This window comes from Lampris incognitus, chromosome 18 (assembly GCF_029633865.1).
Source record: "Lampris incognitus isolate fLamInc1 chromosome 18, fLamInc1.hap2, whole genome shotgun sequence".
In the NCBI taxonomy this organism is placed as follows: Eukaryota; Metazoa; Chordata; class Actinopteri; order Lampriformes; family Lampridae; genus Lampris; species Lampris incognitus.
In genome coordinates, this window is record NC_079228.1 from 35,145,020 (window position 1) to 35,160,563 (window position 15,544).

The window sequence follows — 15,544 nt, forward strand, 5'->3', positions numbered from 1 at the left end:
TGTGTGTGTGTGTGTGTGTGTGTTTGTGTGTGTGTGTGGGGTGTTAGTGTAGATAGCGGGACCGAAAACTAAAGCACTTATGATCCTAATTCTTTTCGGAGGTGGTAGGTATTGTCTCAGAGAGTGAGGGAAAAATCCCAGAAAATTAAAATGATGCACAATTATGCATAAATATGCAAAATATGCATTTTCTAAAAATGGCTAAAAACCACTTTTCTCTGCATTTCAGGTGATTCTGAGCATCTTTGATTTTTTCAGCTATATAAAAATTTTTCTGGGACTTAGAAATGTTTTGGCATTATGCAAAATATATGCATTTTTGCAAAAACGCACTTATGATCCTAATTTCTTTTGGAGGTGGTGGGTATTGTTCCAGAGAGGACCAGAAAAATAGCAGAAAATTAAAATATAATAATAATTATGCAAAATATGCATTTTCTAAAAATGACTAAAAACCACTTTTCTCGGCATTTCAGGTGATTCTGAGTATCTTTGATTTTTTTTCACCTATATAAAAATTTTCTGGGACTTAGAAATGTTTTGGCATTATGCAAAATATATGCATTTTTGCAAAAATGCACTTATGATCCTAATTTCTTTTGGAGGTGGTAGGTATTGTTCCAGAGAGGACCAGAAAAATAGCAGAAAATTAAAATATAATTATAGTAATTATGCAAAATATGCATTTTCTAAAAATGACTAAAAACCACTTTTCTCGGCATTTCAGGTGATTCTGAGCGTTTGGGGGCAGGGAGTTGGAGTGGGGGGGGGTTTAGGGGCAGGGGGGAAGGCGGTTAGCTGGCAGGATAAAGAGGAGGGAGATTTAGACGGGTGGATAACCAAACCGCTACATTGTAGCGGGGTTCTTCTAGTTTTATATAACCTAACCTTGTCACGGTGTACTTTTCATTTCATCAGAATATGTGAAGACCGTCAGTAACCTACCACCAGTGTGTACGGTGGCATCACTTACACTGCAGCAGCCTGGCTCTTAGTGGCCTCAAGATAACGTATTTGAAACTATGGGATGACGAGTTACAAACAGCAGAAGCGAAGGAAATAATCTACAGACATGTGTACGCTCATTCTCCCCCACAAGTGGCAAACACCACAAAATCAAAATGACAAACCAAGTGGGGTTTTTTTTCAATTTTATGTGTAATAATACAACATCATCATATACACAACAGCTGACATCTCAACTCAATTTAAGATGAATAGAACTTTATTGGCGACTTAAAATAAGGCAGACAGAGGAAGGCAAAATCTGATGAGTTCATAAACAGCACATTCCTTGTTATAAATAACAATTAGTGAACGGAAGGGAAGAGCTGAGGAGATGAACTGAAACAATGAGGCTGGGGGTTGTGTGTGCAAAGGAACAGTTTAAGCCCTGGCCTGCTGCTTCTGCTGGAACTCAGAGATTCGGCTCTCCATCACAGGCCTGAAGTGTCTGATCAGCCCCTGAGAAGAGAGCACAGAGTGGAATAACTTATTACCTAAGTGAAGATAACTTACTAAAGCTCTAAATATGACCCAACTTGAATTTTTAAAAATGGTAAAAATGATGTTAAACAAGTTCAAGCTCACAGAGGGGAAAAACAGAATAAGGTTGAATGCAACCAGCCCATGTTCAGCCTGCTAGTTTGTCTGCTTGGACCAACTCAGCATCCATACAGTTTGTTACTGAGTGTTTGCTAACCTGCACTGGCCAGGCGGCGCCATCACCCAGGGCACAGATAGTGTGTCCCTCGATCTGCTTGCTGATCTCCCAAATCATGTCGATCTCTGCTGGCCGAGCATCGCCACTCACAAAACGCCACATCATTTTGTTCATCCAGTCCACACCTACAGAAATACAATAGCCAGGGGAGAGCAAAGAATTTTAAGGATTCCTATGGTCTCCTCTTATCTGAATGAGGGTATCAAAATGTAAAAAAAAAAAAGGGGGGCAAATAAATGAGGTCAGACCCTGTGTTTGTGTGTATCCAATCTACTAGAAGGGAATTTTGCTTTACTTTAACCATAATGTTATGAATTATTATGATTACTGCTAAAAATCCTTGAGATCATCATTTTTGGTTTAATTTATTCACATTTATCATGACGCTGGTAACTGTGTTGACATTTAACCAATTTAAGTCTCAGAGATCAATTTAAAATGAATCATAGTCACCAGCGCTGTTGTGTCAGCACCCTATCCAACCCCGAATAAAATAACATGGTTGAACCTTGGTTTCAGCAATTGATGTTGTACTTAGGGGTGCACGATACCATTTTTCACTGCTGATACTGATTCAAAATACGAATCATTAAGTATTGGCCAATTCCAGGTACCAATCCAAATCATTATTTTAGCTGAACAGTGCAGATTTCAGACCACTGAAAATAATTGAGTTAGAATCAGTTGTTTATTCACCATTAAAGAAATAAAGGCTTCCATGTGCCAAAAATGCAGTAAATCAAGCCATGTTGCTTTTATTTCTGACATGTTACTCATGACTTTTGGTATTGGATTTTAGTCGCGGGTAAAATCTCTGGTGCTGATACTCTATCCAAGTCTGGTACTGGCCTGATATCCTATACACTGGTAGAGGTCTACAAGCATAGTCTGCCAGGTTTGCCTTGAAGCCACAATAAGTCTGCCAAACTACACACTACAATGGGTTTCTTCTACACATAGGGAAACAGGGAAACGACTACCGTGGACTTATTTCCCAACTTTCTCATCCCATCTGTGGAATTACAAGACGTTTTGGTCAAAGGTGTGCTCACCTTTGTCCACACAGTGAAATGTCGCAGAGGGAAATGAGCCGGCGTGCCCCTGTGTCTCCGCAGATGCTGACTATGTTCTCCTTTGCCAGGAATATTTCTCTCTAAAGTGCGATCACTGTGCAACAACCTAGGTGAACGTCATCTACTGGTGGGTAAGAATACAGACTTTTCATCATGCGTTTTGTGCTTCACAGAAACTTGGCTGTGTGGATCAATGCCGGACTCGGCACTGCAGCTGGCAGGCCTCCAGCTGTTCAGAGCGGCTCTCGACGCCGAGCTCTCCAGCAAAACGAAAGGTGGCGGTATTTGTGTGATTCTGCAGCACTGTTCTCCTGTTCTGGAAACTCTAAACCCTCCTACTCCCGCCGTGAGTTCGCTTCAGTCATTCTGGCCGGTGTTTACATTCCACCGCAGGCCAACGTGCAGGAGGCACAGCGCAGGCTCGCCAACAAGAGATACTGTGTGTTGTGCGGACAAACCCGCGCTCTTTCCTTTCGTCCTGTTCCAACTCCTCCCCTCTGGTAGGCACTACTGAGCACTGTACACCAAAACAACCAGATATAAAAACAGTTTCTTTCCGCAGGCTGTCATTCAAATGAATGCTTAACACTGTCAAAGAAATCCAGCCATGTTGTATATACTGTACTGTAAATGGTACCTATACTGGAACACTGTCATGTCCATCTACCTCAGGCATGTATGTAAGTAACCTGCTAACATCTATTTCAGCATCTCTGATATATTCTCTGCACCACTGCACTTAATCACCTCTTATTTCACCTGTATAAGTCAACCCTTGTGTGTGTGTGTGTGTGTGTGTGTGTGTGTGTGTGTGTGTGTATATATATATATATATATATCCATCCATCCATGTTCCAAACCGCTTATCCTGCTCTCAGGGTCACAGGGATGCTGGAGCCTATCCCAGCAGTTATTGGGCGACAGGTGGGGAGACACCCTGGACAGGCCGCCAGACTGTCACACAGGGCTGACATACACACACACACACACACACACACACATTTATACCTAGAGACAATTTAGTACTGCCAATTCACCTGACCTACATGTCTTTGGACTGTGGGAGGAAACTGGAGCCCCCGGAGGAAACCCGAGCAGACATGGGGAGAGCATGCAAACTCCACACAGGACGACCCGGGACGACCCCCAAGGTTGGACTACCTCAGGGGCTCGAACCAAGGACCGTCTTACTGTAAGGTGACCGCGCCACCATGCCACCCACACACACACACACATATGTATATGTATGTATATATATATGTATGTAGATGTATGTATATATGTATGTATGTATATGTGTGTGTGTGTATGAAGATTGTTATGTTGTTATTCTATGTTAAGTACAATGTGACAGCCATAAAACCGGAGTCAAATTCCATGTATGTGCAGACCTACATGGCCAATAAACTTGACTCTGACTCTGATTATTGTCCTCGGCGACTTTAACAAAGGGAACCTCAGCCATGGGCTACCTAAATACCGTCAGCTGATTAAATGCCCGACCAGGGTGGAGAACACACTTTAGACCACTGTTACACTACAATCAATAGTGCCCATCACGCGGTCCTCTTTGCGGCACTGGGACATTTTGACCATGTCATGGTCCAACTGGTTCATGCATAGAAATTAAAACTCTCTAAACCTGTTGTGAGGACATCTAAGAAGTGGACCAGTGAAGCTATGGAGGATCTTTGCACGTGCTTGGACTGTACTGACTGGGATGTTTCAGGACTGCCACCAACAGTCTGGATGAGTACACTGAGGCTGTGAAGTCTTACATCAGCTTCTGTGAGGACAGCTGTGTGCCATCATGCCCCAGGGTTAGTTACAGCGACGACAAACCCTGGTTTACAGCTAAACTCAGACAGCAAAGGTTAGAAAAGGAGGAAGCTTTTAGGAATTGGGACAAGGTCTGGTTTAAAGAGTCCAAATACAGGTTTAGCAAGGCAGTGAGAGACGCTACACAACGGTACTCTGAAACTTCAACAACAGTTCTCAGAAGACAAACAACTCAGCCTTAAACAGATCATCAACTACAAACCAAAAGCCCCCCCACTCCATTAATGACTTGCGCCTGGCCAACGAGCTGAACGAATTCTATTGTCAATTTGAAAGACAATGGGTCAGTCCTGACACCATCCCCCGTGACTCCATTCACCAGCTCCAGACCACCAGCTCCTCCTCCCCCCACCTCAGCAGGGGCCCGGGCTTCTCCACAACTGCCCACCTTGGAGGTACCCTCCTCCCCTTCGCCAATGACAACTCTCTCCATCCTGGAGAAGGGACATTAACAGGCTGTTCTAGAGACAGAACCCCCGCAAAGCAGCTGGACCAGATTCTGTCTCTCCCTCCACCCTGAAGCACTGTGCCAATAACACATCACTGGAGACACGCCATGTACCAGCCTTCTTCAAGACCTCCACCATCATCGTCCCCAAAAAAAACAAGGCCCACGGGACTCAATGACTACAGACCCGCCACCCTCGCTCTGTGGTTACGAAGTCTTTTGAGCAGCTTGTACTGTCCCACCTTAAAGACCACCTCCAACCACTCCTGGACCCCCTGCAGTTCGCCTACAGAGCCAACAGGTCTGTGGAGGATGCAGTAAACACGGTGCTCGACTCCCCTGGCCTGCTGGAAGCAGCACAAGATAAACTTTCCATGACGGAGCAAGTTGGCCCACAAGTATCTAAGTACAATAACAAACTTACCACAAGTAAGTTTGTTACTGTAACTGACTGGAGATCAGTAGGATTGATATTTAATATCTATATTAATATTCACTGTGTTTCTTTTTAGATTTTATTAAAAAGTGCAATCCACATGTTTACATATTACATGTTTATTACAACGACTTTTGAGTTATCCAAATAATTTTAGAGTGGTATAGCCACAGATTTATTCTTTTTTATGTTTATGCAATTTAGTTTGTGTGATTTGTTACCGTTACTGACTGGAGATCAGTAAAACTCGTATTTATTTTTCATATTTTATAAAAAAAGATAAGTCATGATAATTATATTACCTGTTTACAAGGCTCGAAGTTAAATCAATCAGTCAATTGTCTACTGTGATTTAAGGTTTTTCTTTTTACAATTCAGTAGTTAAATAAACATGTTATTCATATCAATTCATCTCTCATTTCATCATAACACATAGGCCTGGCCTACAGGAAAGAGCAGTTTATATGCTGACTGTTGTGTTTGTCATACTACAGAATGATTTATTGCTGTGTTCAGTGAATAACACAGAAGATAATGAACTTTAAAAAAAAAAAATTGCATCACTACCATAATGTCAAAAAAAAAATCACAATTAGATTATTTTCCCAAACCGTTCAGCCCTACTTTTTACACCGCCATCATTGAGTCCACCCTCACCTCCTCCATCACTATCTGGTACGCCGCTGCCGCTGCCAAGCAGAAGGGCAGACGGCAGCGTATCATTCGCTCTGCTGAGAGGGTGACTGGCTGCAGCCTGCCAGCACCTCCAGGACCTGTACGCCTCAACCACACTGAGGCGAGCAGGAAAGATCATGGTCAACCCTTCCTACCAGGCCATGGGTTAAGGTCGAGAGGTTAAGGTCTATAAAAAAAACAGAACCTCACGCCACAAGAACAGCTTCTTCACCGCAGCCCCAAGACACCCACAGATACTGACACTGCCCCCACTCGCTTTAAACCTCTCTCCACATCACATGACATACACCTACATACATACAAACACTCTCACATGCACAACACTGTAATTTGGCATCCTGTCAAGGCTTGTGTTGCAGTTTACCAAATTGGGTAAAACCTATTATGTTTGGTATTTGAGCTGTCACTATATTTCTACATTATTTGAGGATAGAGGGCAGAAATGGGTATAGTTTTATCGTTGCATTGTAGGATGTGGGCGGCACAGTGGTTAGCCTGGTCACCTAACAGCAAGAAGGTCCTGGGTTCGAGCCCCGGGGTCGTCCAACCTTGGGGGTCATCCCGGGTTGTCCTCTGTGTGGAGTTTGCATGTTCTCCCCGTGTCTGTGTGGGTTTCCTCCGGGTGCTTTGGTTTCCTCCCACAATCCAAAGACATGTAGGTCAGGTGAATCGGCCATACTAAATTGTCCCTAGGTCTGAATGAATGTGTGTGTGTGTGTGTGTGTGCCCTCTGATGGACTGGCGGCCTGTCCAGGGTGTCTCCCCGCCTGCCGCCCAATGACTGCTGGGATAGGCTCCAGCATCCCCGCGACCCGAATTCGGATAAGCAGCTTGGATAATGGATGGATGGATATATTATATTCTATTATTCTTTTAACTTTTACCATACTGTTAATTTTTCCCTCATGCACCAACATATCTAGTCAAATTCCTTGTATGTATGTTGTACTACTCAATAAACATGATTCTGATTCTATGCGTTCTAAGCATTCTTGATCTGGATATTCATAATAGAGAATCTGATAGCGACGGAAAACATCGAAAGTACATTTGTTTGCATGTAAATCTGTGGGATTGTCCTGGGTACGATGTTAAACTGCAACCGTCTGGTCATCGACGACTAGACCGGCACCCCCATTTCAACCCTTGAGTTGTTGTGACGAGGGTGTGTGGACACCCAGCAGGACTAAAAACAAAACCTGTCAACAGGCGGATGAGTTTCTCTGAGAACCAACGGCCATCCATACCTGGAGAGGGGATAGGGACCACCAGGTACTCCCCCTACTGAAACACAATGATGACTCAACCAAACTCAATCACCATAAACGGTGGAGAAGACTTGTTGAGGCATCAGCTGTGCTCCTATGGCCTCCATAGGTTATGGAACTGATGACGATGATCTTCAAGTATCTAAATAAAATGGAAGGAGGACAAACTGTAAACCACTCCTTACCTTCTCTACAGGGTGTGCACTGGCCACAGCTCTCATGTTTGTAGAATTCAATCAGGCGGGCAATGGCTCTAACGATATCTGTCTGTAAGGAAATGACATCTGTCCTCAGTGAACTGAACTTTGTCGATGCAAAATCTCTTCTCTCAAAGGCTCACATTATTAATTCAACAAGACTCATGTCTCACAACAGGAGACAAACTCACAGATTTGTCCATGACAATAAGTGCAGCTGTGCCCAGGCCAGTCTGAGCCTGGATGAGGCCGTCAAAATCCATTAGCACCTCCTCACACACATTCTTTGGGATGAGGGGTGTTGAGGAGCCACCGGGGATGACGGCCAGCAGATTATCCCAACCGCCACGCACTCCACCTGAGATACGCATTTAATTCCTTAAAATGAAATTCTGCAACCTGCCCATCAGCTGGGATACATTTACATATACAACAAATATACTGCAATTTTTTTTGTTGTTTACCAATGGTCAAGAGGCTATACAAGACTGACACATGCAGTCGGAGCTGTGATTCATGTTATTACAACATCACATTGTGCAACGCACCCATTGACACCAGACTCGATTTATGTTATAGGTACAGTGCCACTTCCAGTACTTTATCTACCTGCATGCCTCTCAATGAGGTCTTTCAAGGGGATGGACATCTCTTCCTCCACTGTGCATGGGTGGTTGACATGTCCAGAGATGTTGAAGAGCTTGGTGCCAGAGTTTCTCTCTCTGCCAAAGCCCAGGAACCATGGGCCTCCACGGCGGCAGATGGTAGGTGCCACAGATACAGTTTCCACATTGGCAACAGTTGTTGGGCAACCAAAGACACCTTTAAAGATGGCCAAATTGATATAGTGAAGGGGAAATATGATCACAACTGTTAAGACTGAGAAATGGCAATACACAGGTCTTTCCAAGCACTGAAAAGCTGTGATGTAATCTTGCATATTTTCTTACGTTTTTCGGACTTATTCAAGTGCCAGTATAGGCATATTTATAGGCATCTCCTTCCTTTCTGTGCACTATAACTCACCCACATCAGCAGGAAATGGGGGCTTTAAGCGGGGTTTGCCCTGCTTGCCCTCCAAGGACTCAATGAGAGCTGTCTCCTCGCCACAGATGTAGGCTCCAGCACCACGCATCACAAACACATCAAAGTCATAACCTGAGCCACAGGCATTCCTTCCAATCAGTCCAGCAGCATAGGCCTCATTGATGGCCACCTAAGATCCAAGAAAGCAGAGATGAAAATATCATTTCAGAATGTCCCGGATTTACAGATGGTTGAGTTGAACGAACTTGTGTGAACACTTTCACTAACATTTTCAATTTTCAAACCCTGATTCAAAAATCACATATACAGCTGATCTTATCACATAACCCCCCCCAGCCTATTGTGTGTATTGCTTTTAACGGCGTGTCATTTATTTTAAAAAATCTTTCACACCCACTGTTATGTGCACTAATAAATGGAACACACTCAGAAATAAAGGTTTAAATCTTGAATTTCATCCCATCTGTCTCACCTGAAGGTTGGATGACTCATTGTAGAACTCTCCCCTGATGTAGATATATGCAGCGCGGGCACCCATGGCCTTCCCAGCAACCAGGCAGCCCTCCACCAGTTTGTGGGGGTCATTACGCATGATCTCCCTGTCTTTGCAAGTACCAGGTTCACCCTCATCAGCATTCACCACCAGATATTTAGGCCTTAGGAAAGAATACACCAAAGAGAGAAGTATGGCTGTCAATGAATATTCCAATATCGACTATATATCCGAATTGTAAAAAAAAAAAAAAAAAAACCACATTCAAATGTGAAAATTAATATTCGTTTGTGGGAGAAAAAAAAAGCAGCACTACCACGGCTGTCTGCCTCGTGAATTCTCGCGAGAGCCTTGGCCACTGCACTGAATATGCTGCGTGACGGACAGGAGTCACAGAACATCGCTTTCATTGGTTGAAAATGAAATTTAGATCAAACTGAAACCAGTGAATAATTCAACAACAACCGTAAAGACGGCAGAGAGTTCACCATCCAACTGGACTGCGGAGAGAGTGATTTTCACTCCGAACAATCTAAAAAGCCCTGTTTGGAAATACTTCGGATTTTGGTCAGAAAACGGGAAAATTGTGGAACCTCAAGATGAAGTCCTATGCAGGCTAGGTAAGCTATGTTAGCTTGCCATTCCACCACTAGTAAGTAACCTGAAGGCACGTCTCGAAAATACACCGCACGACCCCAGGAGTGCTCTTTTATTGATACAATGGCCAGAACAGATAACAACGTAACGAGTACCCCCCCCCATCCCGATATCACAACTGGCAACATCAGTCTTAGTCACAGTCCTAAAGTCGGTCAGTCAGTCAGTAACAGTCCTCTATCCAGTCCGAGTCAAACCCCCAAACAACAACACATCCCAACATGAACACAGCACCCGAACATGCAAAAATATAACACAATCAACTCAAACATTAACAGTCCCATAAGACCCTGCGCTCCCCCAGCGCAGCTCCGCCAACAGTCAGAGCGACCACCTCCCCGGGTCACTACAATATATTCGAATGGGTTTGAACCTATGTGTTTATTTTAGAAGGAATAATCAAACGTCATTTTTGGCCAATTTTGACAGCACAAGAGAGGAAAGGAAACTTTTTTTTACACAGAGAGGGTACTTTTTGTGCAATACAGACAAACTCCCAATGTACCTACGTAATACACATATGTGCAGAGAAGTAATTGCATTGACAAGTTCACCTGCCAACAGATAACATTAACCAGCATTTGGCTGACAGCTGGTGTTTTATTTCCATACTGGTTGAATAACATGAAAGGATGTGAAAGGCTGCTGGGCGAAGGGAGGCAAGTGTATCATCACTGACCTGCCATCACTGGGCTTGTTCATGAAGCTCCACTTCATGCCAGTGGGAAACCCGGCTCCGCCTCTCCCGCGCAGGCCTGAAACCTTGATTTCATTCAGGATCCAGTCGACTCCTTTCAGCAGGATCTCCTTCGTCTTGTACCAGTCTCCCCGTTTCAACGCCCCCTTCAGCCTAAAAACAACATTCAATACAGGGTGGGAGATGCATTTTGTATTTGAATATCCATGTCAATACCTCCAAAATATCACTTTCTCAGCTACAACTGTACATGGTTTTGAATGAATGGAATAAGTTTAGATGATGGAAGTAAAGGTAAATGTAATCTAAATTAAGTGTTTCAAGATTATAATATGCCAAGAATAATATAGAGACTAATTTATCATACACTCAGAGCACACCACTCATACACTCGTACAAACCCTACAAGGTTATTAGCAAAAATCTCTGTCAGGTACAAAAGGTGTACAAATATGGGAACTTTTCTCATTTCTTTGACCTGTGCAGCTTCATCATGAATCGTCATCACCACGTGCAAAGCAATGATGGAACATGTCCCCTTGACTATACGACACATGAATGGTTATCAGTCTTAATTTACCTCCAGTCATGACGACCATAAAGGTTTGTAAAAATCCTGTCCTGGTCAGCCAGAGGACCATATGTCGTCTTCTTAGGTACGTCCTTGAGAGATTATAGACACAACAGGAGTCGTACATTTAACAATCATCACTCACAAAGAACATACATACAGATTAGGTACTACATAAAGAAGAAAAAATATCTTCTAGTAGTGACTACATACCTGGGCAGTGCTGTTGAATCGTGTGAACGCAGTCACGGCGCCTTGATTAGCGGCAATGGGGGCCCGTGCCACCCCGCTCAATACCGCTCGAGACAGGGACAGCATCCTCACTGCGGAGGAAAATAACCAACATCAAAAGATTCGAAAGGTTGATTCGTCACATACTTCACAAACAAGTACAATGAACAGCGAAATGCCTTTTTTGGTAAACTCTGAAATTGTGCAATGAGAAGTAAAAAAAAAAAAAAAACCCAACAACAACAACACCTATACACACAAATATACAAGTGCGTGACTAAAATACAATTTGTAAAGTCTGCATAGAGGAAAGTGACAATGGCAAAGTGTCAGTGCTAAGTTTTTTTTTAACATGTATACATTGTATAGACGATTGTATTTTTTGTTTATTTAGTATACACTGTAAGTGTAATAAATAATCATTCATTCATAAGTTATTTGTTATTTAGTGTTAGTTAACCTTTTGGCCTGGGGAAAGAAACTCATACATTGAAAACTACTGACAAAAATAACACCTCTAATGCTGTGGTAAGGTTTTGTTTTTTTTAAACGTGTCTAATACAAGTTCTCATTCAAATTCTCTACGCATTCCTGTATGCTCATGTCATCAGGTGTAACTAGTAGATATTCAGACAATAAATGGTTTTAGAGCTTGGTAAGGGGTTGCCAGAGACCTTCTGTGTATAACTTGCTGATAAAACCGTTACGTCATCAGCTGTTTTAGCAGCTGGTTTGGCTAACACAGTGTAGCATGCAACATAGGCACACCAGTCTATGATCTCCTCAATAATCGATAAGCTGATATAAGAAATAATCCAAAGGGTCATTTCTGGTCCATTATCAAGACAAAAACACAGCGGTTCAATAACATGACCTCCATGATCACATAATGCTAACCTAACTCACCTCGCTAGCAAGTGCATTGTAAAAAGCACGCAAATTAAAAACGTAATATCCATATTTCAAGTTACCAATTTTTTTTTGATTTGATCAGCTGGTTTAACTACTGCTAAAAAAGAAATTAGCAAAAGTTAAATGGTTCGATTGGGCAAGCGCAACCTCGTCTTTACCTTTGCGGCGTCCCGAGTTTACGAAATGAAGACCGGAAGTAGATGACCGCACGCCCCGGAAGCAGTCCTGCGCCACGCTGCCCGACCGCGCTGCCGGGACCTATTTGGAAATTTTTTTTTTTTTAATTCATCACATTAATTTCATAACAGCTGACGGACCTTAATAAAGAGATGGTTATATTTTTTAGGCAACACTTTATAATCTGTGCGCGCCGTTTAATCTCACAGAGGCTCTGTGAGATTAAGTCCAATCAATAAAGTCAGCACTGACACATACATATGGGGCATATTTTACTTTAAAGGGTTGTCGGTAATATTCATATGACATTGCATTTATTATCTGTTTAAGGATCATTTCAAAAAGCAAAGTGAGGAGACATTATGCAATGTGAAAAGCTGTAGCTAAAAATGTGCCATAACGGCTTTATTTCAATGATCTCAACCGATTGCTGAAATCATAGTCCCTGGTGGTCTAGTGGTTAGGATTCGGCGCTCTCACCGCCGCGGCCCGGGTTCGATTCCCGGTCAGGGAACTGCCTTTTGGCCTGGCGTCTGTCCAGGGTGCTTCCCCCGTCTGCCGCCCAACGAGTCGCTGAGACAGGTTCCACCATCCCCGCGACCCTGAGAGCAAGATAAACGGCTTGGATATGGATGGTTAACTCAACTACTCAATCATGTAAACGGTGATCCGCTGTGGCGACCCCTAGCGGGAGTAGCCGGAAGTAGTATTAGTAGTCGCCACATAACACCTGCGGCCATCAAACTTTACAACTCCTCCCTCAGACGGTCATTGGACTTGGCCCTGTCGGGTTTTGTCTGTGCTGCTTGTTGTGTGCTGCGGTAGTGCAGTATAGATAAGGTGTAAAATGCACCATGCTTGTTGATATATTTTGCTCTTAGTTCTATTTCTTATTTATCTTTTATTTCTATTTGTTTCTGTTTCTATTTTCTTATCTTGTATCTTGTTAGTTTTTAGTTATTGGAGCCCGAGTGTCTGTAATAGAGCCCAATTTAAAGTATTCTGATTCTGAGTCATATGTGCCACTATGATTACAGGAACATAAGATTCTATAAATTCCACACACAAAAATATGATAAGTGAGATGTTGTGATTGTTTACGACTAAACAGAATTGTTATTGGTTACTTAGACTATCAGACACCTTGTCATAAGCCTTTTTAGGGAGTCCAGTCTTGCTCTGTGAGGCAAACAAAAAGAAATTTGGGGTTCATATGCATCATCTGGTTGTGACAAGGCACTCTGTGGCGGCGTCCCATCCGCTACTACTTGTAGCAAATGACTACACATTAACTCCAATCTAACAGCATAAGATTTTATTCAGTTAGCCAAGCAGTTCATACTTAACTTATTGAACGATTTTGGAGTTCTCTTCCAAAAGGAAACACATATCATAAAAAAAGGTAAAATCTCCTCCTTACAACATCCCTGAGCACACAATTAGAACAGATGAAAATATTTTTAAGTGAGAATTAAATAACTAAATTCTACCTGTTGAGAAATGAACCCACCTGATCAGACGGCGTCCCTTACATTTTGTGCTTATAGAAACGTTAAATGAATTTACTTTTGGACAGTTTATCACAAATGAACTCTGTTGATTTAACATGAAAATCACAATCAGAGCAAAACATTCCCATTAAAATATTATCTTAGAAGTATAAAACCTGTATGTACAAATAGATAATCTTGAGTTTTGGAATCGTTGCGCATCGCCACATCTTATTCGTGGCGTACACTGGTATTTCACTCTGATTTGTGTAAACTGGAGACCCGAACCATTTCCAAAACATTACCCTGGAAGAAAAGGGAGCCTTTTGAGTGTCACCCCAACTGCTTTTGAAACCACACGCGTTAGATCGTTTCAAGGGCCCAAGACTTTGAAAACTCACCCAACGCATAGACTAACATGCACATGTTAAGAAAAGGAGACTTTTAAACTGAAGCTCAAAAAAACGTCAGTCAACAGCAGCTACATCGTGTATCTTTAAAGCTGTCTTTATGCACGCTGGATAACCCAGGTGGAGTTGCATAAATGCATCTGGACACAACGTTTATCGACAGACACGTGTCATCACTCGGGCGGATACACGCTCGTTTGCGCGATGACGTAGCGCCATGGCCCGCGCGTCATCGAATCGCCCCGGCAACTGATGAAAAACATTTCTTGTTTGTGGGTACAGCGTCTTCATTCAAGCAGCGCTCGAACATCGTTGAGTTTATATGGTCTGAAAGAGAGACTGGAGTACAAGATAGAAAAAAGCAACGTTAACCACAGTCTCTCCGGCTTCCGTGCGGCTTTCTACAGTTTACTTCCGGTTTCCGGCGTTCGTGACATCACGAACGTCGTGACGTCTAAGATGACGCTAGGGAAGAAAAAAAAAGAAAAGAAAGGTAAACTCGTCCGCGTTTAAAAAACCCGCTTATACACGCTAATTTTAGTGTAAAAGGGGGGTACAAGTGACCTCTTCAGTCTCAACCGGGCGCTGGTATCCCCACCCTTATGTTATGCAGTGGCATAACGACCGAAAACAACGATCGGTTTCATATTGTAGCGAATTCGGGGGACAACGCAACCACGGGAAGTGCCGCGGCCGGGACGCGAACCCGTATCGCCCGCACCGCAGGAGACATCGCTAACCGCTAGACTAAAGGGTCAGACGCGCCAGTCGGTGTGTCTTCTTATCCATTCACGTTACAATATGCAAATTTCCGTGACCATTACCTAGAGCAGGGAGGGCAAACTTTTCGGCTCAAGGGCCACACGGGGGTTTTAGAACTTGAAAGACGGGCCACTAATACTAGTTCATTGGGGGGGGGGGATTAACTAGTGTAACCGGTTATTTTCTTGCCCGGTGCGGGATTCGATACGAGGTGGACTGCGCCACAGGGCGAGTGTTTCTCAACCGGGGGTCCGCGGACCCCTAGTGGTCCGTGGTGTAATTGCAAGGGGTCCGTGAAAATAAAATATCTTTAAAAAAAAAGATCCTATGACATTGATAGAAATAGGATTATTTTACTCAAATGTGACTGAGACCTTTATCTACCTAAACTATAAAAGGTAACAGGACTTTTTTCTC

General features: G+C 43.1%; 1 protein-coding gene and 1 non-coding gene across 3 annotated transcripts; one reads left to right on the plus strand and one right to left on the minus strand.

The window, feature by feature from the left end:
* Positions 1-1,140: 1,140 nt before the first annotated feature.
* LOC130128793 (NADH dehydrogenase [ubiquinone] flavoprotein 1, mitochondrial-like) lies at positions 1,141-12,489 on the minus strand. Of its 2 annotated transcripts, none has more exons than XM_056298522.1 (11): positions 12,447-12,489; positions 11,359-11,468; positions 11,155-11,237; positions 10,557-10,727; positions 9,200-9,383; positions 8,707-8,896; positions 8,290-8,502; positions 7,872-8,038; positions 7,669-7,750; positions 1,703-1,848; positions 1,141-1,464 (listed from the first exon to the last, which is right to left on the minus strand). In XM_056298522.1, exons 2-11 carry the CDS (start codon positions 11,461-11,463, stop codon positions 1,387-1,389), a joined length of 1,419 nt encoding a protein of 472 aa, XP_056154497.1. In that variant the 5' UTR covers positions 11,464-11,468; positions 12,447-12,489; the 3' UTR covers positions 1,141-1,386. The 2 variants fall into 2 exon arrangements, with proteins under 2 accessions (XP_056154497.1, XP_056154498.1); XM_056298523.1 differs by lacking the exon at positions 12,447-12,489 and adding an exon at positions 12,402-12,422.
* Positions 12,490-12,907: 418 nt separating this feature from the next.
* On the plus strand, positions 12,908-12,979 carry trnae-cuc (transfer RNA glutamic acid (anticodon CUC)). The gene has a single exon. It is a non-coding gene; the product is annotated as a tRNA-Glu (tRNA).
* The last annotated feature ends 2,565 nt before the right edge of the window (positions 12,980-15,544 follow it).

What these genes read in the sequence shown, in the direction of transcription:
- LOC130128793 (XM_056298522.1), bottom strand. Translation starts at nt 11,463, where the DNA reads ATGCTGTCCCTGTCTCGAGCGGTATTGAGCGGGGTGGCACGGGCCCCC. An exon ending in ATGAGTCATCCAACCTTCAG is followed by an intron (nt 8,897 to 9,199) that starts GTGAGACAGATG and finishes CTTGGATCTTAG; the next exon opens with GTGGCCATCAATGAGGCCTA. An exon ending in TTATTGTCATGGACAAATCT is followed by an intron (nt 7,751 to 7,871) that starts GTGAGTTTGTCT and finishes ATTTCCTTACAG; the next exon opens with ACAGATATCGTTAGAGCCAT.